Genomic DNA, 26,766 nt, shown 5'->3' with positions numbered 1-26,766 from the left:
AGCAGGAGCAGGTGGCTTGGCCCTCTTGTCTTGGATGACTTTTCTCTTTAGGCTTTTAGTCTTTGGCAGAGGTCATTAAGTCGATGTCTGTTTGAACACGAGTGATGAAGTCTGGGAGCAGTGTGAGAAGGAGGGGTAGAGAGAACCTGTCTCTGTACTTAGTTAAAGAAAGCTAGATCATCGCAATGCCCAGCAGTGGCAAAACAAAGATGCACCTCTTTTTTGTCCTGACAGCTACACCTTGGTGTGTGGGGGATGAAAGTACATGAAGCAGTGCCAGGCTGAGGAGTCCTCTCTCTGTGAGCTCCCACAAAACAGACTTAAGGGAATGCTGTGTTGGAGATCAAGCCAGTCAGACCCACACCCCTACAGCAGCTTACTCACTTTTCCCTTACCAGAGCTCTTTTATTCAGTCCTCTTTTCAATGTCTCGTTACCAAAGTTTAGGTTTGTTCTTTGGGGGCGTTTTTCGGTTTATTTTATTAGAGGAGGTTTGAGAGTTTGTTTGTTCTAATAAGCTGGAGCTGTAATTGGGAAATGGGTTAAGCTTGCTTCCAATTAAGATAATTGACATGAAATACCCAATTGCACTCTGAGAGAGAGGGAAATAAGTTCCCCAGCTGAGCTGTAGAAGAGAGCAGCTTTGTCTAACAATGAAGGTAGAAGCAGATGTTTAGAAAAACATGTAAAAGCAATCAGGAGGGGATTTATACATTTGGTTATTAATTAAGATGCATGCATGAGCAGCCAGCCAGCCAGCCAAAGTTCTGAGTTAAGAAAGGCAAAATTCCAACAAGGGGTACAAGGAAAACTATATTTAGGGGATTCCTGGGATTTTAGCTTTTTGTTTGATTGGGGAGAGGGGGGAAAGGGAGAGTTGTTGGCTTGATTTTTTTTGGTTTTGGGTTTTTGTTTGTTTGTTTGTTTTCCTTATGTAAAGAAGAAACAGCCCCGAAGGTTTTTAGAATTTTCAGATTAGCATGTCCTCTTGCATACAGTCTTCCACTCTGTTCTCTTGATCATGGTAAGTTTGTTTCTCTTTTGCTTAAATAAAGTAGGGTATGATGATAAGGTCCTATCAGGCCGAGTGTCTCCACAACTAGTAAAACTAAAAATGGTTTTGTGCACTTTCTGGTTTGCCAAAGTAAAAAAAGTGTAATGAGTGTTGGAGCAGTTAGAAATAGTGAGTGACTGAGGACTTCTGATGATGCTCACGTTGCTTCTGTGTGGGGAATAAAGGACGTGGAATCAGCCCTTCTGATTGGAGGGACAGAGTTGTTTGAGGATCTGATGTGGAGATAGACAGCTGCTGAAAAACTACTAGTTGTAGCAGTTGGTTTTGAGAAAAATGCAGAGTGGGTATTTGCTAATAACGGTCTGTAGTACAATCAGAAAAATGTACTAGTATTGGCAAGAAAGAGGAAAAGCTTCAAAGATTTTGGATAAGAGTATGTCGGGATTTTTTTAAAAATTTGTTCCTTATCCAACAAACTCAAATTTCATTTACAGCATGGAAAGGAATACAAAATAAGGTTGGAAGAACCAATACTGAATTCACTTGGCTGCTCATTTAAGTGATCATTCCTGCAATTTTTATGCAAGTATTAAAGCATCTTAAATGTTTGCTCTTTTCATAGAATCACAGAATAACTTGGATTCAAAGGGACTTTAAAGAACATCTAGTTCCAAACCCCTTACCAGAGGCATGGGGGACACCTTCCACTTGACCAGGTTGTCAGAGCTCCATCCAGCCTGGCCTTGAACATTTCCAGGGGTGGCGCATCGCAGCTTCTCAGGGACACCTGCTCCAGTGCCTCACCACCCTCACAGTAAAGAATTTTTTCTTATCATCTAACCTAAACACACCTACTTTCTTTCAGTTTGAAGCCATTTCCCCTTGTCCTGTCCCCACCTCCTCTTGTAAAAATCATTTCCCATCTTTCTTGTCCCTCCAGCTCCCTTCAGGTACTGGAAGGTAACAATCAGGTCACGTCTTCTCTGCTCCAGGCTGAACAATCCCAGTTCTCCCAGCCTTTCATCTCAGGAGAGGAAGTCCATCCCTCTGGTCATCTTGGTGTCCCCTTCTCTGAATTCACTCCAACAGGCCCATGTCCTTCCTGTGCTGGGGATCCCAGAGCAGGATGCAGCACTCCAGTGGGGTTTCACAAGACTGGAGCAGAGAGGCAGAGGAGGAGGAGACAAATTCAACAAGAACTTAAAAAATGTAAAATGCTGTTGACTTTAATGGCTTGTCTGGCTTGTCTAGATGACTTATCTCTGTGATGACTTTGGTAGTATTAATGACAGATGAATATCTGCAGGGGTTGTGGATGATGTGTTGCTCGTTGTTGAGAGGTGTAATTTTACATAGACAAACCTGGTAAATTAATGCTGGAAAACCAAATACATTTTCTGGCTGAAAAGCTATCCTTTAGTTGAATTTTCTTTATGACTGAAGTACTCTTTGATATAGTAAGTCAAATAAGATAAGTGGTTCTTCTCTCAGCACATGTGGAGGGTTGCAGAGACTGGACACCCAGGATGTCTTCTGCTGCTACTGCCATTATTTAGAAGATGAAAAGCTCAATCTGATGTTTTGTAGGGCTGCTCTGATGCACAAAGTAACAGAGGTGAGAGATGGGGTCACTGCAGCCTCTCTGTGCTGGCACCTGCGAGTGTGTGTGTGTGTGTGTGTCCCTGCTGAAGGGTGTGGGTGGGCAGTAGGTGCATCCCCCTGCTCAGCGCAGTTTCCCTGGCTTGGTGTGCATATAAGGAGGTAAATAAAAACTGTGTAGACTTTTGTATTTACATCCTTGTGATCTCCTACTGTTTTTAAAAGCTCGGTGTTTTTTGGCTATTCATACAGAGGTTTTCTTCTGGAGCTCCACCAAGGATTGCAGGTGGATATTTGGGCTGATTTATCATCTGTTACAGAACTTACTCAGTCCTTTCATGAACCCCACATGGGTTTGAGTGCTAAACTGTTTGATTTTGTGGTTCGTTCTAATGCTTTTGATTAAGTGCTAGTTTGCTGTGACCTTTCCCACCCTTTTCTTTGTCCTTTTCCTTTAAATATGATGGAATTTCTGAGGATATAGACAGCTCTTCTATTAAGGGAGTATTAAAATGAAGAATTTTCTCTGGAGGTTGTTCTTATGTAAAAAGATACTGCAAATGACATTTGGACTCTCCATAAGTGCAAAGAGACTACATTTTTTTTCTAATCTCACATGATGAAAGACAAATAACTGAACAGTGTTATTATAAATTATGTGATCTTTATATGCTTAAATAAAGGCATTCTGCATGCTTTACCTTGACAAATCTTCTGCTGCCTTCCTGGCAAACCTTGGTTAGTCAAAATTAGGCTTGTGATCATAGACCAATATCCTCCTTGTAGTAAGCATCACTAAATGATGCCTTCTGGAATTACACCACTCTTGGGAGGCCTCAATGATCACAGAATAGTGATCCTCCTGCTTTCATAGCATGGTGCAAGCCAGATACTTAAGAATGGAATTTCAAAGACTGAGTCAATTTAGCCCTTTGTCTTAAAGTGATTGGAGAATCTTTTTAAAGGATTATATTTATGATAGTGTTGTAAATACATACCATAGTTTGAGAAAATTAGAAAAAAAAACAAGTTAGAAAAAACAATTTATTAAGTAATATCATATAAATAACTTGTTACAAAAATCAATTTGCAAAAAGGCAAATTCACTCTGTCTGTGAGAAATTGTTGTTCAAATTGGTTTCTCATCAAATCCTTAAATTTCATTTCCCCCTGCCCCCCAACCCCAAAAAATGAAGCCAGTACAGTGAACAGGAAATATAAGGGAGAGAGTGCACACTTTCCATCTGACAAAAACAAATTGCCCATCCACGCTGCAGAAGAGATAATCATTCCAGCATGGGTCTCTTTGCAATACAGGGAAGTTCTAGGTGTAAACCTCTTGGATGACAAAATTGTCACCCACAGATGTCCCTGCCTGCTGAGCAATGACCAGATCCATCCAATGCTGAGGCTCCCTTGGCACAACCAGGGAATGACATCATGAGAGACTGAGTGGCTGGAGCATGCCAGTGAGTAAATCTTCCCAGGTGGAGGCATCATTTTCAATTTATGCTTGGAAGTATTTTTAATTAAAAAAAAAAAAAAAATCAATACCAAAAAGCATTTATTTTAAAGGGTTTAAAAAAATCACAAATCGCAATAGGAGTTTGCCAGATTGATTTCGCTCAGTAACACAGATAAGATGCACATAGCATTTATTATAAGGCCTTTCTTTTAAGGTTAATTTTTTCAAAGCAATGAAAGAGATCACAGAATTAAAACGGTACAGTGATTCTGAAGAGTTTTTTTTGTGTCAAAATCCAGAACCATTTTATGTTTGCAGTGTTCCTTCTTTGTTGTGTTCACCTGAATGCTTAATAGTTCTATAAGTTTGTATCTTTAATAAACGCTAAAATAATAGATCATAGAAAACTAAAAGCTTATAGAAAGTGTCTCCAAGTATATTTACATAAATAGTGCAGTCTCATAGGAAAAGTCAGAAGCCCATGGGAATGGAAAGGATTTCTCTATGTGCTGGACTTACGCCTTGTTTGTCAAATCAACTTTGTGGTAGGAGAAATTTAAACATAGCGGCTCCTTTTAATTTTTTTCTTTCCTTTTCCTTTTTAAATTTATTTTTAAAGAAAGCAGAAGATACATGAAGAAAAAAGGATAAGGGCAGGTTCTGTAAAAACTGCTTTGAAATCCAGTAACTCTACACACAAGATGATAGCTTTGTGGTTTTTAAGTGCCATGGGCCTGCCTTGCGTGTGACTGACTACCTCTCCTCACACCCCCATGCAATTCACCTCCTGTTCTTCTTCCTGAAATGCTCAGCTCTCTGACACTTGTACTTCCTATAACCCCAGCCACAGCTTTTGGATCCCTACCACTGAATTTTATGAACTGTTCAGAAGACTGTTTTAGTGGATGACAAACACAGGTCTGGGCTCAAAAGTGTAATATTGCAAAATGATGGGCAGGATCAAGATTGTTTCAGCTGGCTTAAATAAAACTGCTGAGGGCAGAGACTGGTATTAAAGCGTTGTGATGAAGTTCTGTGTTTTTTCTCTGTTTCTGGAGCAACACATGACTCTGTAGACATTAAATATGCTTTTGTTCCTCTTTAAGTACAGAAACAATCTCTGGGAAAAGAACTCTTTCTAAAGACTGAAGTGAAAGCAAAAAATATTGTGGCTTTGACATTTATTGGACAAGGCTGCTGTTTCACAGGTGTATATGGGTTGGAAAAAGCCTGCCTTTCACAGCTTATGACATAGTTCATACTCACTGGAAGTAGCATAATGACTGTTACTTTGTCAGCTCTCCTTTGGTGAGGAAGCTCAGACTGAAGAGCTAATTGAAATGTGAATAGGCAGGGGATAGCAGCATCCAGTTGGGACAGTGGTCTTGTGAAACACTTCAATACTTCTCATAGCCAAAGGAAACATGGAGAGACCTTTCTAAGAGATGGTGGCAGGTAGAGCTTATGCAGTGGTGGTTGTAAAGAGCTGCCTACTCAGAACCACTGTCAGAAATTCACCCTGCAGAAAACCATCAAGATAGTTCTGCTGCAGAAATTTAACACGTGCCTTTCTTTCCAAGAGAACTACATGGAAATGGCCTGGATTAAAGTTGCTTGGCCTAAAAAAGATTTCTTTCTCCCTATCCATGCTGATCTCCCTGTGGCGTGTCAGTAAATCTGAAAGTGTTAGAAATCTACTCCTGGTTCTGCTCAACATGGATAATTCTGGTTTTGAAAGTGTACATTGGTAGATACACACTTTGAAAGCTATTTCTCTCTGCTATACTTCTCTATGACTGTTCTGGTTTTTTGTGGTACTGCAGATGTTAATTTTCTTGGTTTTGTGGGATTTTTTTTATTTTGTTTTTGTAATAGAGAAATGGAAAACTGTAACTTGTAATTTACATTACAATGACTGCAACTTCCTAAACTGGATTATTTGAAGATTGCCTCTTCCATTCACATTTAACAGTGAAGAAACACCTGTCCATAGAATGAAGTAAGACCAGAAAAATATATTTGTTTCTTAGGAAAAATTTAGAAAATATTTCTGTTGGTATGGGTGACATTTTTTTCTACTGTGTGTCTTTTCCAGGACATTTTTAACGGAAACAACTGAAAAATACAGACAATTTGGTTTTCTCATGGTTAGACACAACTCCATCTATGTCAGGTTTGGGAACATATCTCAGTCCTGTGATACTGCTGGTAGAGCCTTGTGCAGAGCTCTCTGCAAGTCTCTGCCTCAGCTCTTCCAAGCGCTTGCCTACACAGAGAGATGTCCCGAGATGTCCTGGCACAGCTGCACTGGAGGCATGGGCTGCTGTGTCTCCCCACACTGGTGCTGCTGTGGAATAGAATTGGGTTTAACCTGAAGTAGTTCTCCTGCAAACCGAAACACCCCAGCAAACACAAAACAAAAACAACTCTCCGCCAGTTTTCTGGGGTAAAGTGACTCTCTTGGGGGTTGAGGTGAAATAGTTTCTGTATCCCATTTCAAGTGTAGAGATGGTATTGTTCTGCAGTAGCATGGTTGGCATAGACTCCCAGATCCCTGTTTCATGTTGACTCCACTGAATTCCTTGACATCTTTTAATATGTTTCCTGTTGTTAGGTCAGATGCTTTCCCAAATTAAAAGCCAACTGCATTTTTATCTCTCTACCTGGCTTAGCTGAACTGCCTAATAATAGTTTTCTTCTGAAATAGGTGCGGTTGTAAGAAGAGGCTTAAAACAGCCTTGAAAGCCACTTCATAGCCCATAGTCCAACAACTGGTTATCTACAAATGACAATTGCAGCGCTGTGTGAAAGCATTGTTAAATACTCATTTCTATCATGTAGCACACCACCATGCAACAAAGTGCAAAGAAATACTACTGCAAAGGTTTGTATTCACTGCAATATGGCACTTTCAATATTTAAAATGCAGTACTAATTTAATAAATTGCACTTTGTGGTACTGCCAAGCAAGAAGAAAAGAAAGAATTGAACTCTCCTTGGCTGTATGTGAGATGCTAAATCTGTTCAATTTGCAGGATAAAAAAAAAAATAGACCTTAAAACCTAGATGCATAAATAATAATTTGGATGCAAGTTTCCCTCAAATTTTCTTAGAAGAATGCATTTGCTATTCAGGCACCATATTTGTGGTGACATAACATAATTTTATATATATAATATATTTACATAGCAGGCACGAGTAGCCACTCTCTATTATTTACTGTGTCACTCAATGGACAAGATAAAACCAGCTTTGAATTAAAAGGAATAAAACCCCAAGCCGACTCAAAACTTGCGCTTGGACTGCTACTAACAATCACTAAATCAGACAAAATCACTGTACAAACATAGGAAAATAGTTACAAGGAGTTCACTGATCCTCCTGTTTCATTATCCCACCCAAGAAGTGACTAATGCAGGGTGGCCCAGCCCCTTCAGGCCACCAGCGCTCTCTGCCAGCCAGATGCCACCAACTCCTTCTTCCCAGTGAGCTGGAGGTGGCTTGCAGGGCTGAGCAGCTGTGTGGCTTCACAGCCACCCCTGCCCTCCCCTCTGCACACCAGCCAACAGACTCAGGCCTAAGAGGCCTTGAGGCCTAAGGAAGGGAATGGACAGTTCACTGGCTCACTTTGGGCATCCAGCTGGATTCTGAGTTTGGGACTATTTGCTGGAGGCAGCCACAGAGTGAAGAGTGAGAGTGATGTGTTAGGAAGCCACTGGGGAGAGCCCCTGGAGGGATGTGCTGGCCCCATTGACTGTGTGAGGGGAGCAGCCCAAAGTGCGGGACCTGTGGCAGCTGGTGCTGAGCATCTGCTTCTCCTCGGCATCTCTAAAATCCAGATGGTCTCTCCCGTCTGCCAGAGCCAGCTTTTGGACAGATTGCTTCCTAGAAGTTCCAATTTCAAGGCAGCCATGAAGAGCTAGGCATTTAGCTTCTTAAATTACTTGAGGGCTCTGAAGAGGACATAGCAAGGCTCTAGCCATGCCATTGCCATTGTGATAGGTGCAACAGCTCAGCCCTCCACTAAGTGATGGAGTTGGGAACCACACTCTGTTGGACTTAAACACTCTGAGAGGCCTCCACCAGGGAGGCTGAGGAAACTCTGAGCTTCTCTGCTCTGAAAGTATCCAATCTGCAAGCCATTAGATGCTGTGCTCTACACCTACAGGAGCACAGTGCTCCTCACTGTGAGTGAGTCTTCTCCTGCACAGCTGGGGCCACAGCATGGCTGGTTCATCCTCTTCCCTTTGAGCTGGTCCACAAAACCTAAAATTCTGTCATTGTGGTTGTCGAAGTCTAATACTTGGGACCCTTACTGCTCTCTTTAACTCACAAGGAGTAATGAATTCCAGGGATTAATTTTTAATTGCTTTTAGTTTTCTGTTTATTAACTTATTTCCTCATCTCTTTTTATTTTTGAAGTAAATTGGAGCTGTTTAATTTTCAAAATGGTTCACTTAAAATTTGGGGGAGGAGGAAAATAGAATCATTCCTGTAATTCTGGTATTAAACACTGTTTCATGAAATAAATGAGAATAGTTACACATGAGGTATTTAAAAATAGTAATTCCTTCTTTCCTTGGCACAGTGCCATGGGCTGGTTCCCTACTTTGGAACACATGGTGGTGTTTAACTCCTGGAATTGGATATGCCCCATGGCAGCCCCTTAGGGTTTTCTCCGGAGAGCCTCTCCTAGATGGCTGGATTTGAAGGGCAGCCGCTACATGTTTGAAAAACCAACTGAAATACTGAGTGGTGTGCAAGCTATAAAGAAAACTGTTTTGGCCCAAGATTATGGCAACTTCCCCCACCCCACACCTGGACAAAATTTACTTAGCTTGGCAAAGCAGATAAACACACACAGAGAAACTTGTGGTTAAAATGCTACCTTTTGGTGATGTCTCTAACAACCCTTGCTGAGTGGTTTATTTTAAAAAAATGACTTATAATTATAAACCCCCTCTTCAGGCCACTGGAATGACCATTAATTGTCACTTATTTGTTCATTCAGGGCTTGAGTCTGGAAGAAAATAAAGGGAAACAACTACCCAAAAGCATGAAAAGTTATTTCCTCTGGCAGAATGCCAGTGTTTTCCATTTCTAAAGCATTTTCCAAATGTCTTATATAGTTCTTGCAACATCCTGATGAGGTAGGCATTATTTCCCCATTTTACAGATAGCAGAACTGGGCAGAGAGTCAGTCAGGAATCAACCCTGGACATCCAGAGGTCAGGACAAAAAAAAGAACTTTCCTCCTCTGCAGTTGCTCCTTTTGCCCCAGAGGGCTGTAGTCACCTTGAGGTCACTCCTCCCCACCTGCACATGAGAACAGGCAGGAGTAGCTGGATATGAACATCCTGACTACAATGTCCCCAGGACAGTGGCCATCACTGAACTGATGTGCAGGTGGAGGCTGACTGAGAAAGTGCAAACAAAAGCACAGTTCTGATCTGTTCCTTCCACTGAGTCGTGACCTAATCTGGAGCTGGATTTGATGACTTTCCCTGTATCGCAAAGCAAGCCTGGGTTAGAACGGGGAAACCATCTCAGAATTATATGTTGGGGCTACTGACCACACACACGTGCACACACACACATCTCTCCAGCAATGCTAGGTCCAAAGAATATATACAGAGCAGTCAATGAGCTATATATATGTGTGTGTTAGTATGATTCAGTGCAATGGAGCAATGGTGAGTTCTAGAGAAACACTCAGGTTTAAATGACCATTAAGCCTCTCTACCCTCCTCATGAGTAAAATGTGTGTTTGATGTTCTTTTCTCAGCTTACTCTACTTGTATAATAAACCTTCATTCCATCACCACTACTTTTGACTATAATACATAGGGTAAACTAGGGTACCTCATTACATTGGGATGTGCAATACACAATCGACAGAGCAGTCGTCTGAGCTGAATAGTCCGAATACAAGTAAAAAGCAAGTGAGCTTAAACAGTAATATACTCCAATTTACAATATAAGCAGAACAAGTAAAAATATTGCTCCCCATCTGATCCATTTTTTTTCCTCCACTACTGCTGTGCCTGTAAGATTGGCTTGGTAAACTGGATGCACTCAAAAAATAAGGATTTTGCCTCTTGGAAGCTCATAAAATGATACTAGAGAAAGTTTTCTGATGGCTAACCCACACAGACTGCAGTCATTAGACAATTCAAATGCGTAGAACAGAGAACCCTTTCAAACAGCTGTGGAGAAACAGAAAGAAATAGCCACTTCACATATTCCGATGCTGTTTCTGGGAATGAGGAAGAGAAAAAAAAGAGAGGGAAAAAAAAAAAAAGACAACATATTAAGAGTCTTTGTCACTGTCCATTGAGCCATACATATCTGCCAGCTTTTTAAACCGAGGTCCCCAGTCACTGAGGTAATCGTAGTCCTGATCTCCGTCTGTAGTCACCGACTCCAAGGAGCTGAGGGACTCGGCCACAGAACCATTACCTTCGTACGCGTAGGTTGCTAATGAGTCATACGGGGGTGCTGTTGGATCTGTATCATTTTCCTTTAACCTTTGGTTAATAAAATCTCTGACATCCGTGTTATCTCGTGCTGTTGCAGTCCGCCGCGGCATGAAAAGTGTTTCCGGCACAATGTCTCTGCGTAATTTATTATCATCTATGGCTTCGGGATTCCTCAGCGTGCCAATATCAAACGCCTGGGTGTCTTCCTCTCCACCACCTTCATCGTTATAACTGACAATGTTGTCTCTGATGTCTTCTTTGGAAATTATCAAAGGCTCTTTTTTCCGCTGCCGTCTCAGCGCTGCAAACAGCACCACGGTAACTGCAAACAAAAACAACAGCGAAAGGGAAAGAAGGTTAATCCCCAGCTCCATTAAAGCCCAAAAGAAATGCTGCACCTCTGCTTGAGTTTGAAGTTTGAGAGGGTGTTTTGAAAAACTGAAAATGTGCACATCAGATTTTCAGGCTGCGCTTGCTCTGCCTGTGAGCTTCTTGGGAAATGAAATGGCATGCATGCACAGAAGAAAGGAGATGGCAAGCTTGCAGGAAGCCAAGCAGAGTGTCTTTTTGCCAGTAGGATCTTTGTTACCCAGAGCCATATACTAATTTTGTCACCTTGAGAACAGAACTAGTTTCATGAGAGCTAGGAAGGAAGAAACACTTTCTCCAGAATAAGTAACATTAGATGTTATTTATGTTGAACCCCTTGGACATTATGCAACTTCTGCTATGGACAAGGATGCTATCTACTGAGCTTAGCAAAACCAAATTTCAAGATAAGTAAATCTATCCTCCATTGGGAAAAAAGCTTGGAATGTGGAGTGGATTTTCAGCCAGCACAAAGTCTGAGTTTTGTTAATGTCCCTGGAATGTTTTTACAATGTACATCACCTTGAAAAGTACACAAATTAAATAATGGACTGATGAGATATGATAAAGGTATTTTTTAATCTGACAAAAGCAGATTTCTAGAGAATCTTTTATGCCCTTAATTTTAAAGTGTGTGTTCACGTACACATATTTTTCATTTATTTGGAGGGAAGGAACTCCTTCCATGACCCTGATGCAAATTTTAGTATTTTTACTCAATAATGATTTTCAGTAGCGATGGAGAAGTGGACACAGAACGTGGAAAGGGATATGGTCAACACTTTTCTATAGAAGCTAGTTTCATATTTCTTAGCTGGATTCTACTTTAAGATGTAAATGGCTGAATATTGACAAATGAACAGCAGCAAGGAGCAGGGATGTATTTCTGCTGTCAGTGTTGCTTTGGTAGTCTGAGGTCTGCAATGCCCAGCATTTAGCTCTGCTGTGCAAACTCCAAGGAAGGACACATCGTGCTGTCTTTACAGTTTTTTCATAGCGAAGCAAAGCAGAAATGCCGAAACTCATTGATGTGAGATGATAAGGTGGATCACAATGATGCTTCATGTCAGCTTTGCTTCTAAAATGGCATGTGAGTCAAGCACAGTAACAAAGAATTTTTTTTCAGTCCTTTCCTCAGTTGTAATCTTTTAAGGTCAACATCAAGGACTAAGGGCATCCCCAACCCAAAACTTTACTCCACTGAACCTTCTCATTCTTAGTTTCCTCTGACAGACAAATTCTGGTGTCAATCAAAAAAATTCTTTTTTTGATTTGGTGGGGGGGTGTGGTGTGGCATGGTGTGGTGTGGTTGTTTTTTGGTTGTTTTTGATTGTTTGTTTTGGTTGGGGTTTTGTTTTTTTTTGTTTGTTTGTTTTTGTTGGTTGGGTTTTTTTTAATAATGAGTTCCCCTGCAGGATTGCTTACAGCAAAAGACTGTCTGTATGTATGCCTGAGCATCTTGTAGATTGACTATCAATATGAGCTGAAAGGAAATGGATGGTGAAGTTGAAGGATTAGGAGGGATGGTTCAGACTGCATTGGGATCTCAGCCTAATGATGAGGATTTACTTATGGTGTCACAGAAGGGTCCTAGTTTGAGTGATGTGTCTTTGTGCTGCTGTGCAAAAATTAGACAGACACTATTTTCTTCCTCAACAGCAAAAAGCTGTGGCACTGTGTGTGGGACGACTGGTGAAAGGTGTGTATGAAAGAAGAGAGATAGCTGGAGAACATTTTGGAGAACTCGAAAAACAATGTCAGTTTGGAATGGGCTTCTGGAACAGTGACTGGTAGAATGGTCTGAGAAAGCATAGATGTTGATGAAAGCATAAATGTTAGATTTTACATCAGAGTTGCTCAAGTATCTCATTACAAAAGTAGTGTTACACAGAACATGCAAGGATGAGACTATGATAAATACATCACACATCTGATACATGGATTTTACTGCTTTGTGCTGAACTTGCAGGGAAAAGACCCCATCACAAGCTACATGTTGAAGTACATCACTTTTATTTGCATGTCTGTGTTCAGCAGTATCTGAAACCTCCTGAGAAGATGCTAAACTTACTCAAACTGCATATAAACCTAGCAATTTACAGGCACTCTTTGTTGCTGCTAAACTTTGAGCTGTGGTTCAGGTCTGCCCAGAGTATTGTTTTTCACTCAGTAGTGGCTGCACATTCAAACCCTGCAACCAACCTGAAAATAGAAAATTATATAGCTGAGTTAATTGAAAATCTGCTTATGGTGCATGGTGGCATGAGCAGTAATTGACATAAAGTGCTGCTTAGCACACAGAATCAATTATTTTCGATTGACATAAAACAGGAAATCGTTTAATGTCAGATTGATATTAATGAGCACAGTTGTACTAACGAGTGCAAGACTACCTGCAGCATTACATTACTTTTTCTGGTAAGGAACTTAATACAAAGTGAGCTCAGCCCTTAGGGGCAATGATACCATGTTTTGAAAAATGAATTTAATGGTGAATTAAAGATCAGATTGTTATTGTGGGAATCTTTTCGGAAAATGGGATAGAGCTTATTTGAGCAAGCCAATATTGTTAGAGTCTGAGAACCACAACCTCATATTCGACTCATTACCGGGAGAGGGAAATTTTGTTAAAAGTAAAGATCAGGATGACTCTGCAGTGGTGATAAGCATGTCCAAGGAATATAGGAGTATGGTAAAAAGAAGTAGAATCATGAAGGAAGAATTTTCTCTCCTGCCTGACCCTACTGCTGTAAAATTGGTCTGACTCCCTTCTTTCCTCCTAACATCCTAATAACATCTCCCAGAGAACAGCCTGTGTTGCATTGCAGTTATCCCCAGATGAACAGATACAGATAATAGTCAAGTGACCAAATATCTGTTTGCAGTACAGGAGGGGTGTGGAACCTGACAGGTATGTGAGAGATGTTGCAAACTGTCCTCATTTTTATATATCTAGAAGAAAGGTTGACCATCTGTAAGTGCCTTAGCCAGAGCTCTGCACATCCTCCACACTCAGGATCCAACCTCCTCCTAATCACAGGTGGCTGAAATGGAGGACCTGAAGGCTTTTAGAGGGTCCCTCAGTATCAATCAGCATCCTTTTCCAACAGACAAAAAAGCACTGAGACTTGTTTCTCCTCAGCTAAGAAATAGGAAGTTAATTCTTCAAAACTAAGTTATCTGCCCTCTTTCTATGGTCCACAAAAAGGGATGGGCACCTGCAGAGGGTTATGAATAATGTGTCTGGTCCTCCTCAGATACCAATAAAGGATGGGATGGGATGGGATAGAATGGGATGGGATGGGATGGGATGGGATGGGATGGCATGGCATGGCATGGCATGGCATGGGATGGCACGGCACGGCACGGCACGGCACGGCACGGCACGGCACGGCACAGCACGGTATGGTATGGTATGGCATGGCATGGCATGGTATGCATGTCTCTCTACTGGTGTCTCTTTCCATTGACCAGAGTGTGGAACCCAGCTGTCTCCTCTTCCTCATACATCACTAACTTTCAGATAACAAAGGTTAGATTGGTTGTGCCCTATAGACCCCATCTGTAGCAGCCCTCAGAGGAGGAAATACAATAATACATGTACAGGATGAGACAATGATGTTCTAGTCTTGGAATAATAATTATAGCAATGCAAAATAACCATGAAAGGAACAAAATGTCCCTCAGCTACTTACCAAGTAATATAATGATGCAGAGAAGAATGGCAATAAGAGCCCCAGTGCTAAGACCAGTAGGATGAATCAAGGCTTCTGCATTACAGGACAACATCTTTCCCCGATGGTCACAAGCACACACCCGAATAGTCACTGTTTCAGTGCTGCTCTGGATGGGGTAATCATTATCTGATATCACCACTGGCAAGAAGTAGGTACTTGTTTCATGCCGGTTATATCTGGTTTTTCGAGTGAAAATCCCTGCTGTGTTGTCTGGAAACACAAAGCATGCATTAAATCTTCATCTGAAGACTGAAAGCAAGTATAAGATAATAAAGAAAAGTCTTCCTAGAAATTCACCTCTGTTGTCCTGTAGTGTAAAGTTTGAGCTGCTGGCTGCCTCGGGAGCTAAGGAGAATGAAAACTGATGTCCATTGTAAGGGTCATCTTTATCAACAGCACTTAATGTTTGTATCAGCTGAAACAATAAGAACAAAATTATCTCCTAAGTCAGTGAACTTTATGTTTATTTATGTACTCTAAAAAAATCTGTAAAAGCAATCTCTTGTGTTAATTTTTTTCTTCTGCTTCAAGGCAGATGATCTTGCTATGGTGAGCTTAAGAGAAGTCATCTGCATGCTGCTTATATATATATGTTTAGGGTCTCCGTACTATTATATCCTATACCATCAGTGAGTGACATAATGAATTTGAAAGTTGGCTGGAAAATCATGTTGATTTCACCAGAAGGCTTGGGTTAGTGCCACTGCAGATGGCTAGGAAACCTTTGCATGTGACAAGGAATAGAGATGAAAGGTGAAAGATGAAAGTCCAAGCTGAATTTATATTTGTCTATCCAAATCTCATGTCACAGAAATTGTTTGGCTGAATTTTCCAAATAATCTGCAACTTTGAACTACTTTACAATAGGAGTGGTCTCTAGCAGGATGTAGCTGTATCACAGATAGGACTTGTAACTTTTACAGATGTGAAATTGTTTTTGAAGGAGACAGTGGAGGTGCCTGAATAAAGCAAAGGATGAAAGAGTGAAAATGAATCAGGGGTAACAAGGTGCAGTACAGAAAATAACATTCAAAAACATATCATCATGTCAGCTGGAAGAATACTGAGTGAAATCAGATACTGTGCAGCCACTGTTTAATTTTGCAATTAAATTTGATGCAGTGCAAAGTACACCACTTGATGAGGTAATGCAAGAGTAGCAGCAAAACTCATTTAATGTGGAATATTTCCTTAGTACGAGCAGACAACACACCTGTTCTGCCTTTGCGTTTTCGCAGACGAAGGTCTCGTAAAGCATGGCAAACTCCGGAGCATTGTCATTTACATCCAAAACCTTAATGAACACCGGGACACGGCTGCTTTGTTTTGGGTTGTCTGAAATGACAAAACCAGAATGGAGATTTTATTTAACCCAGTTACTGACTCAGTGCAGTGGAAGAAAAGAACAGACTTGGAGGCTCATTGTCTTAATTTTTCTCACTCAGAGCACTTCACTTACTTTCTATTGCTTTCTGGTGAGTGTATTATGGGATGAACATAGTTTCATTACTCTAATTCTGTGTAAACTACAGAGTTAAGATGGAGTGGGAGTCCAGGATTTACAAATTCCTTTGATCATTCCAAGTGTGATTATGAATGTATGTGTGATATATGTAAATATAATACTGGAACTAAATTAAATCTATTTATTAGCCTGACTGATACTGTTTGGTGGCAGTGAAGTATCTAGAACATATTCTCTTCCTTAGCTCTCTAACAGCTCTAAGAGTCATGAGGATGAGATTGAGTGGGTTTTTTCTTCTCCACTTGTTAAATATAATACTCTGTGCCCTACAAATCTTGTGGCATAGTTCCTTAAGCAACCATAATAATCATTGTTTTATAGAAATAGTAACTGCAGCTGTGATCACAGATGCTTGATAACATCCTGTTGTGAATTGTTTTGTCTGATGTTCTAGAGTAAATACTGAAGTGTATACTGAATACCAGCTGAAAAACATAAGCACCTGTGGATACTTCTAAGTAAACAATCTTTTTTTTTCCCCTATAAGGACCACATAGTGCCAAGAGATTGAAATGGACAAAGATATTCCTGAACATAGAATATTAATGAAAATACTGTCATCTTTCTGGATAAAAATAAAAAACATCTGGAAGTGCATCATACCATATAGACCATTCCTTTTCCTGATGGGAGGGGGCAGACTATAGTCAAAACAATATACAGAATAAGGAAGAAAAGCAGTGGTAGTAACCTTACCTAGAACCATGTGTGGTGAAATAGGCAAGATTCTGAGGCAAAAGGTCACAAGATAACAACCACTGACTCCTAAAATGTACAAGAACTGGTCCCAAAGGAATTTGTTGTCACTAATTGAAAGAAACCCTAGAGACTCTGCCATTGATCTGTCTCTTTGTGCTCCATATCACACAATATCCACCTTGTAGTATGTGGGTATGGGAATGTGAGAGAGAGAAATCTGAGGGAGAGTGTGATTTAGAGAAGTTTCATTTAAAACAAATACCTTACACTCTCCTACATGAGGGCTCAAACTGAATTTTCCCATGTTGATTTCCTACCCATGTTAATACATTTTATCAATGCATTTTAACCTATCATTAAAGTGAAAAAATAGTGCAATAAAATATAGCAGATCTAAGACTCTATTTTCTTCTACAAGCATTCATTATAGTAGCTTGTTGACTTTAATAAAAGTCCTATTAATGTGTTTATCATCCTTTTATAAATGTGAAAATGCCTTCTCCAAAATTGGCACTGCTTATTTGTATTACAGAGCTCAGTCATTTGGACAAAATATTGTGCTTTAAGGCTCCACAGTCCCACTGAAGTTAATATGATTCCATTAAGCATAAACCTCTTTCTAATATCAGCCATTGGGCTAAATTCATTCGATATATAAAATAACAGTTTATGTATAATATGGACTAGGCTGAATTCTTTGCTAAAATACATCAATAAAAGAGTTGAATTTTTATAACAGGCAGAAATCAAAGGCATTCATTTGAAGTCACAGAACTATTGGCAAGACTATTTTGTAGGGCATACTTTTCTAACAAATACATTCAAATATATTGGCAAACATGTTTCTTCTCCTCTGAAGAAGGAGAATTGCTTTCTTTCCTGCTTTTTCAACCTAAACCTACATATTTTCATTTTACTTCTAGGTGCTTAAGGTTCTCACAATTTAAAATCATACTGTAATAAAGAGAAGCTTCATATAAACTCTCGGCTCTATGAACATATGCCTCTTTTCTGATTTAATGGAAATTTATTTCTTTTTTTTTGATATTTTGTGTCATCATCTTTCAAATTATTTGTGCAAATTATTTCATGTAGTTTCATTTGTCTGTGTTATCCTTTGATTACTGCTGGGCTCCATCTCTATAGACTCAACAAACCGTTTAAATCTATTTCTCTGTGTAGGGATATGTTTTCTGCTGTGCCAGCAACAAAACTGTTAAAGTGGTGGCTTTTTTCGGAATACAGCCTCAAGGTCCTGCCAGTGTTTGACTTACCCATAAGTGTTAAGTAACAAATATTTAAAAACACTCTGGGCATTGTCTTTGGTAAATCAGCTGTAATTCTGCAGCTGTGACTCACTAGACCTGTGTCCTACGTTTTAATGCCAGTTTGCTGTCTGACTGTGGCAGATGTACTGACCCGGTGTTTCACCAACTATTTATGTGCAGCAGTCACAGCATGATTGATTCTCTGGGCTGCTGAGCAATTGCAGCTCATACTGGTGTAAAAGGAGAACATTTAGAACTGGAGCAATCTACACTTACTGACAATTCTAGACAAAGGCAAAACAACTTGGGTATTTATTTTTTTTTTTTAACTGTAAAACAAAATCAAAAGCAGTCATTACTGAAAGGTGTTTCTCTTCATGACTTTATAATTATTTTTTTCCTATATCAAAGAGAGCGCACACCCATTTGAAGGTGCATCCTGCCTGTAAACTGATTGGATATTTTTTTTAGATCACTTCAATTAAATATACTTGGAGCTTGATGAGATAATGTTACTGAGAATAATAAGTGATTCTAAGGAATTTAGTGGAATGGGACTATAAGTAGCCTTGCTAGAAATTTCTGGGATTGCCAGGAACAATAAGTAGTGGTACTTTCCAGCCTAGTCTCTTGAGCCTAAAATTAGTGAAGTGTCCTGGATCAGAAAAGTACATTTCAACCAAAAAAAAATTGCCTTTGGAAGACATCTGCCTTTGTTATTCCAAATTTGGTCTAGGCTTAGTAAAGCACACCCTGGGAAGCAGTTTGTTGCACCTTGAAAGGATTCAGACTTAAGAGGAATTGTAATTAATCTGGAAGCCTGCGTCAGACACAAAGGTTAAGTTGAGAGGGTTTGGTGCAGTAGAAGGTCTGTGCTTAAGGGAGGAAGCAAGGAACCAAATGAATACTTCCTATAGATGCTAAGCTGTTTTTCAAATAGTTTAATATACACTGCATGTTATTTCAGCCCAGCTGGGGTCAATGCAAGTGTTCTTGCTATTGTCTGTGCTAAATGTTCTTGCTATTCTTTCCTTTTTAGGCTTTTATTTTTCCCTTCTGCTCTACCCAGGAACTGCCTATAGTGTACAACTTTTGACCCTAAAACCCGCCTCCAAGAACTTAATAGAAACACAGCCACGTGACTAACGTTCAGTGTTTGGTGTGCTGAAATCAAATACCTAGCATTAAAAGGTGCAAACTTTCATGAGAGGGAGAAAACTATTAATATCTTGTCATTCCTATGGGCTCATACCCACTACTCCTTCATACAATCCCATTTGATTGCCTCAGTAGCGTTGTTTTACATTTTTTCAGGTTTTCAGTTTTAAAGAAGACTTACACAATAAAGAAAGTTGAGTCAAGTAATCCTGAGATTTTAACACTCTTCTCACTGTTAGGAAAGGTAATCGAGCCATATACACATACAAAAAAAAGAAAGTAGAGCTTACATTATCTCAGAAAAATCAAAAGCTTTTTAACCTCTGAGTTGCAGAGAGAAATTGTGACAGTCACAGAACTGGTGTTTATATTAAACTTATCTACCATTCCACCATAAACATAGGCACTGTGACTCTGCAAATAGAATTGCATTCTCTGATATTCCAGCATGTGATGTACTTAGAGATAATGCATTAAAACAAAGCAAATTGTTTATTAATGCCATCTCGAACACATCCTTATCTTAGACCCCTGGCATTTAGACTTCTAAAATCAGCATGTTTAGTATTATCACAAGATTACTACTTCGGAACAATCCTAAATTACGCGACAGACTGATTTGTAGCTGCAGCTTGTAATTTCAAAGGATGCACACAAAGTGAAAAATGGAGATGCATAAAACTGACTAATATCTGGGCACCCAGCTCAGCCCAGCCACTTTAGCCTTATTTGAAAACATCCAGTCTGAATGAGACTGAATTCAGCCAAGGAATGCAGTTTGGCTTTAAACCATCTCTTTTGCTACATGCCAGTTTCAGAATTCAACAACCATGTTCAAAATTTAAAGTGGCTATAACTGATCAGAGAACACAGAACTGTCACCTTTTCTCCCTGCTAAGTTACCTCTTCATGAACTGTGTCCCTAATAAACACAAAACTGCAGATGACCTCTTGCAGAGTTACTGCTTCTTCATTAGTATTGAGTGGGCTATCCATAAACCTGACATGTGCCCAGCTGTGCTTTCCACACACTCAGCTAGAAGGCTAAATTCATTACATCAGGGACAGGAGTTGTATTTAGGTTTAACTTACTGATCTCTGCTGCTATTACTGTAATGTTGTGCCACAGCAGTGTTTCCCGGTCAAGGGGTTTTGAAGTGAATATCGAACCATTTCCTGAATTGATGTTGAATACTCTGTCCATATCGGTGTGGCGATCTACAGAGTACCTGCAAATACAGAGACAGGAGTTAGAGGAATGCTTTCCTTTTAATTTCTATGTTCTAAAACCATTTTCTAAGACTAGACATCAAACAGCTAGTAAATGGGGTTTCCTTTTGTTTTCAGCACAGGCTTCAGAGTCTTTATGTATTCACACAAAGAGCTAGTTCTGAGCTACTGGATAATGACACATTGGAGGTTTGATTTAGAAGGTGGAGTATTGTCACTGAATAAATGAATTGCTGCGGAATTTACATACCTCTGAGAATCATCAAAGCTTTGTTTTTAGTGAAAAATGTGAAGTCTGTATCCTGAAAGATATGAAGTTTATTTTAAGGCTGAGTTGGCTATTCCTTTATAAAACCCTCTTTCTGTGGTTTGATATCTCAACTGTTCCAAATAATTTCTGATACAAAATTTAACAGCTGGGGTGCATTTGTACCTTTCACTTCCCAGCACTTAAAAAGGTTGCCCGCCCAAACCAAGTCAGCGCGGAACAGTGATTCATTATTCCACATACCACACAAAGGTTTGTTGTAACTCATTAAGACTAACATTCTCAGCCCTGCTTGATGGCATCTATATGTGAAAATGCATGCTAACGAGCTCTGGATGAGCTCAGAGTCTAAATACAGATTCAAATTTTAAATTTGATCTTTTGCTTTTTCAGCTGAACTAAATCCAAGTTTAAAAGTAGAACTCTCCAATTCCCGGGAGAGAGTGCTACCACCTTGATCCAAATGCTGTGACTTGGTTTCATCTCTCCTGAAGGGAAAAATCTTGCATAAATTATGGAGGTTTTTGACAGAAGTATGTCTCTGATGTTGCCAAAGCAAGAATGCAATTGCATTATTCTGCTCTTGTTTCAAGCCCAACTGTGCGCTCATGTACAATGCAGGACAGATCCTTAGGAAGCCAGGCGTGCTCCCTTGGCCTCCTTGCAGGCCACGTCGATGGAGACAAGGCAGCTGCTGCTGTCCCTTGTGTCCAGACAAGGGTAGAGGTAACAGCTGAACTGGTGAGCAGTCAGATGAAAACTGGGCTGGGGGAATGACTGGCAGAGTTTACTGCCACCACAGAATTCAGGGGAATGCAGAGGCTGAAGAAAAATTTCTCTCCCCTGCTCTGTCCTAGAAGCAGCTGCAAGACACGTCCTCTATTCTGCACAGATTTCCTAGTGCCTGTACAGTGTCTCCTAAATTCTGAGAAAGACCTTGCATGAAAGAAGGAATAGAAGAAACTAGCTGAAATGTGGTTCTGCCAAAATTTTAAAATGAACTAATTTTCTCGTAACTGGATTTCTTTTCCTTCTTTGAAAATAAAAAAAACAAACAAAAAAAAAACCCAAAAAAACAAAAGTGGAATATAATGCCTACTGCAAATTAGACTTCTAAAATAAGAATTTAAGTTTAGCTTACCTTTCTAAACAAAACAATGTCAAGTATTAATTATTTGTACTAAATTGTTTTTCTTTTTCCATGGTAAATTCCTAGGGAAGCACCCAAATGACATTCAAAGGTACTAGCACAAAAAGCTGACACATTTTAGTAGGACATGCACTCTTTGCACATGGGGCACACTTTGCTAATTCTTCAGAAGTTCAGAATTGTTTTTCATTCACTGCTGTCACTTCACTGACAATACTGCAATTTTGGTTGCAGGAAGTCAGCTGTGGTGTCACTAACTTAGTTCCTTTATGCAGCACGGTGACGTTAACATCGGCTTGAAAAGTGCTGCTTTTGTCCAAATCTAAAGAGCACGTGTGAAATTGTTGACTTGGCTGAAATGCTTAGTGGGAATTAGTTTATACAAACTGGTCTGATGCTTATGTTTTGACAAAGTAAGTATTTGATATGGTAAACATTTCATTTTAACTTTCATTCATCATGCTTTTATATGATACTATGTTGATATGTTGTGAATTCAATTATTTTCTGATATTCTGTAGCTCATTTCCACACCTTTCAGCTGAAAGACTTTGGTATTTCCATTCTGCAGTTAAATCTAGATTCTGAATTATTCTTTGAAATGAAATATCAGGATTTTCCATAGATTAGCTATTCCAGCTAAATGTAATACTAGGTTTCAGAGTCTTATTCAGCAAGACGTTTAAATAAGCAACTAGCTTTAGGCAAGAGCTGTCTGTTCATCGAGGGCTTTTTCTCCAATTTTACTTCCACTCCAGCTTCATATTTTGAATGGACTTAAAATATCTTACTGTCTTAGCACATTTTAATGTCTTGGTGTATTGCAATCACTATCTTTGTAAGATTTCTCAAATTCAATCTGTTGTACAGTATCTGGAAGAAAAAAAAAAAAAAAAAAAAAAAAAAAAGGGTTCTGCTGGACTTTTTCTAAGATTTCCAGGGCTGTAACATTGACAGCTTCTTCTTCAAGATATTAAAGACTTTAAAGTACAAGTATTTGTAAAGGTATATGTATATTCGGTCATTTGTAAAGTGGAAATTCAAACTCATAAAAATAAAACCAGCAGAGACAGTTTCTTAATGGAATGTTAATTTTATTTCTTCATATCCCAAAGAAAATACATACAAGGTCAGTGCATTTAAAGTATATTCCAATTATACCATTAAATCTGGTCTAGAAGGATGATTTTAATAAGCTAGACTGTCACTTCTGTTTCTCAGTTTGCATAATCCAGTCTCTTTTGATCAAGGATTTTTAATTATGTTGAATTGGTGCTGATTCTGACTTCTGGATCGCAACCTAGTAAGAATTAAGTCGACAACATCAAACTAATTTTAACATTTATTTAATGAAATTACGGGTGTGTATTTGTCAGACTTCAGGACTTCATCTCTTTTAAGCTTTGAGGAAATTGACAAGCTAGGAATTCAAAAAGTATCAATGTAAATCCCAGTCACTCCTTGTACATAGCAGGAAGAAGGGAAGGGTAAAAAAGAGAATCTAACACATGCAAATATGTTGTCAGTAAAATACACAAACAAAATTTAGCCTTACATTTGTTTGCAGATCATTTTCATCTGGGGTACTTTTGTAAATCAAATCACAGCATGAAGACAGTTCCAGTGACTGATGAACTTCATTATGCCTCTGAGGAGTTACTATAGCAAAAAAACTCAGCTAGCAATTTAAAAAGATCTGATGTACAATACAGCAGTGCCAGTTTCAGCATTGTTTTTTTTTATCAGTATGCAGAGGTTCATATTATTTCTGTGTAGATCAAACACAAGTAGAATGCAAAACTTTTTTTTATAATACCTCTGGACTGTAGAGTGCTATTCAGGAGCATCTTAATGTTACTTCACTTGGACACATATTCAAATATAGCCAAACATGTATTGGCATATTTTTGTATTTTCTCAATGTCATATCAGAGAAAAATTTATCTATAAGACTTAGACTGATGCAATTTAGCTCTACCAATACACAGGTCACAAATGGTTATGCAGCCTTACAACCAGGGCAAATATCTGCCTCATGTTTTGCTACTGCTTCATTGTCTTCTGACGCTCAGCAGCTTGCTGTTTAATGTAACCACAAGTCAGGAAGATTTGTGGGTCAGGAAGGGATGTATGTGTGAATTTTTCATAATGCATTTTCATAATGATATTGTGAAGGTTTCCTTTAATGGAAGATCAAAGGGGCTTTCATCTAACAGAGTTAGGGCTCAGTTTGTTTAAGAAGAGAAATCTTCACTCGGGTAGAGGAGAAAATGGAAGGTTTTCATTGTAATATCAAGTGTCTAAAGATTTTATTTTTAACTGCCAAGAAAAATTGACAAGCAAGTGACAAGTCATATATATACAGTCTAATTGCATCTTCCCCGAAGCTCAGAGTGAAAATCGGATTTAGCATCTCTATTGCATGATAGAAAAAAAAAATTACCCTGTCAAAAAGATGCAGACTCAACCCATGCCCCTAAATTCTAGCAGATACCCAAGATATTAGCACCATAAAATTACATTTATTGCAAGTTAACATCTCTCAGGCTACTGCTCTCTGCTGATTCCCTTTCTCTTTTACTGTTTTTCATGATTTTTCTTTCTATGTTTATTACTTTAAATTCTTTATTCTTAAATCTCTTTCTGATTTTTATTTTTCTTCTCCTTGCACTTGTCTGTTGTGTGCTATTAAGGTAAGAAGAAAACAAGTTTTCTGCTGCACTGCATCAGTTTTGACACTTCTACTAAATTTTGCTCAATAACTATCTGATACTAAAATATGCAAAGTACTTATACGGTATTAAAGAACTGCCCTTTGAAAGTTAGATACGTTTTAGCACACACATTCAATTAATAGCAAAGAGCTGGTAGGCAGTACTCAACAATGAACAGCATAGTCCCTCTCCACTGTAAATCACTTATAATTAGGAGCTGGTGCTGGTGTGAAATGCAAATGGTTGTAGTTATCACCACAGGGAAGGAGGGAAGCACTCCCCTTACTCCCCAGTATCATTACATATAAAAAAGCAGGTTCCTATGAAGACTGCGAGGGGCCTGGGTGTCACCCCAACCAATTTTTCATCTTCATGCTAGCATGCCCATGCCCATGAAAATGTGCTAGAAGAGATGTTCATTCTGTCCTGGGGCTTCACCAAAGTCAGCAAAGCATTATGCTGCTCTTTAAGTGACTATGCTCTGCTGGCCCAGAATGCCAGAGAATTGCTGCATGTCATGATACAAATTTAAGAAAACTTTAATTAAAGTTAGAAGGCTTAGTCTTGAACAAGAATTCATGTGTAGGGCATGCTATGCACAGTGAAGATAGTTTCTGCTAGAAACATTTTAGATTAGGCTTGTTCATTTAGGAAATTAAAATTATAATATTTACTGCTCTCACACGATGAGCTAAGAGCTTAAAACTTCCTCATTACTGTAAGAAATCTTGATGAAAGATAATTGTTTGCAGAAGTGTAAAGTATTGATGAACTAGATTTTTATTAAACCTGCACTGTTCTACTTGATCAAAAGCTACTATTGAGTTTCCAAGGTGCCCAACTCAGAAACCTACTGAAAACTGACCTGGATTTAATAGTTCTGCATTTTTCAATTCCTCCTCTTGCTGCCTTGTCACTAGCAATGAACTTTAATTAAAGAACACAACTATTTTAAAGTTCTTTAATACTCTATCCAGTATGACTTAAGTACTCCAGTATGCATTGAAACCATACACAATATACAAAAAAAGAAGACTTAGTTATAGCTACTCCAACTTTAACATTTCCTCCACTTCCTCTCAGAACAGTTAATTGATTCATGTCAAGTTTAATTTATGAAGCTCATGAGAGCTCTTATCTTACAAGCCTTGCACCCATACAGGTGAGGTCAGAGCCTGGGTGTGCACATGAGCTGATTTTGTGTCATTTCTATTTGTGATTTAGAAAATATGAATGTGGTCTCTGTTAAGCAGGTCCAGACAGATTGAAGAAGAAAAGGGTGCTGAATCAGCCCCCTCTCATATTGCCAAGAGGATGCACTGCGCTGCACTGGAAAATGTTAAAGGTGGAAGGAAAGTACTAAGATTTTCTTAGTGGTCTTCTTGCAGTAAATTTTTTCATGGTAGATATAACCACATACATTAGTTACTAAAGAGATTAGGATATAATTCAAGATGCAAAGGCCATGCAACCACATTCACACATACCTAAATATGCTCAAGCGTGAGAGACCATTTACCACATAAAATACTCCATATTCAAGCATGCCCTACAATTCACATTGTTACAAGTGAGGATTTTTTTGTCTGTGCTGACATGATAAAAGCAAAATCAAGTCTGTAAAAAATTTACAGGCAAGCTGAAGTAGTATATGCTTACTTGACAGGGTTCTTGGCAGCATCTGGATCCTGAGCAGTTACTGTTCCTATTACACTGTTTAATGGAACATCTTCTTTCACTTCCATTATGTATGCTGGTCTGCTGAACATGGGGGGTTCATCTACATCCTCCACCTGAATTCTGACTGTAGCTGAGTCCTTGAATGGCCCCAAGTACAGGAATCGAGGGTCCACATGCGTATTGGTGGCTTCCACTTTGAGAATATACAAGTTTTTACTTTCGAAATCCAGTGCCTGGGAAGGAAAAAAGAAGTTTAAGAAGTCTGTGGGGATTGCTGTGATTCTCAGCCAGATGAGCAGAGTGAATGGTGGGAAGTCACGGAGAGGCCTGTGCTACATAACAGGAGCCCAAACTGGAATTAAAAGGCCAGAAAGGAGAGAAGGCTCAATGTCCAGATAATACATTAGAATA

At 39.2% G+C, this 26,766-nt stretch overlaps 1 protein-coding gene and 1 long non-coding RNA gene across 3 annotated transcripts in view; one reads left to right on the top strand and one right to left on the bottom strand.

Moving 5' to 3' along the window:
• Window positions 1-734: 734 nt before the first annotated feature.
• On the top strand, window positions 735-3,316 carry LOC147655661 (uncharacterized). The gene is made up of 3 exons (XR_015289641.1): window positions 735-1,023; window positions 1,637-1,828; window positions 1,955-3,316. It is a non-coding gene; the product is annotated as an uncharacterized LOC147655661 (long non-coding RNA).
• An 844-nt stretch (window positions 3,317-4,160) lies between these two features.
• Window positions 4,161-26,766, bottom strand: part of LOC111923875 (cadherin-6) — a 103,174-nt gene continuing 80,568 nt past the window's right edge. The window contains exons 7-12 of one of the 2 annotated variants that reach the window (XM_086898950.1): window positions 26,335-26,588; window positions 20,406-20,542; window positions 15,877-15,998; window positions 14,961-15,078; window positions 14,622-14,873; window positions 4,161-10,879 (exon numbers count right to left, since the gene is read on the bottom strand). In XM_086898950.1, the coding sequence (XP_086755076.1) occupies window positions 10,389-10,879; window positions 14,622-14,873; window positions 14,961-15,078; window positions 15,877-15,998; window positions 20,406-20,542; window positions 26,335-26,588 (1,374 nt within the window). In that variant the 3' untranslated portion in view covers window positions 4,161-10,388. The remainder of the gene's footprint in view (window positions 10,880-14,621; window positions 14,874-14,960; window positions 15,079-15,876; window positions 15,999-20,405; window positions 20,543-26,334; window positions 26,589-26,766) is intronic. The other variant, XM_086898958.1, reaches the window with a different exon arrangement.

This window comes from Cyanistes caeruleus, chromosome 1, assembly GCF_971803275.1.
Source record: "Cyanistes caeruleus chromosome 1, bCyaCae1.hap1.1, whole genome shotgun sequence".
NCBI lineage: Eukaryota > Metazoa > Chordata > Aves > Passeriformes > Paridae > Cyanistes > Cyanistes caeruleus.
The sequence above is the reverse complement of the archived record's forward strand: the minus strand, read 5'-3'. Positions and strand labels throughout refer to the sequence as shown.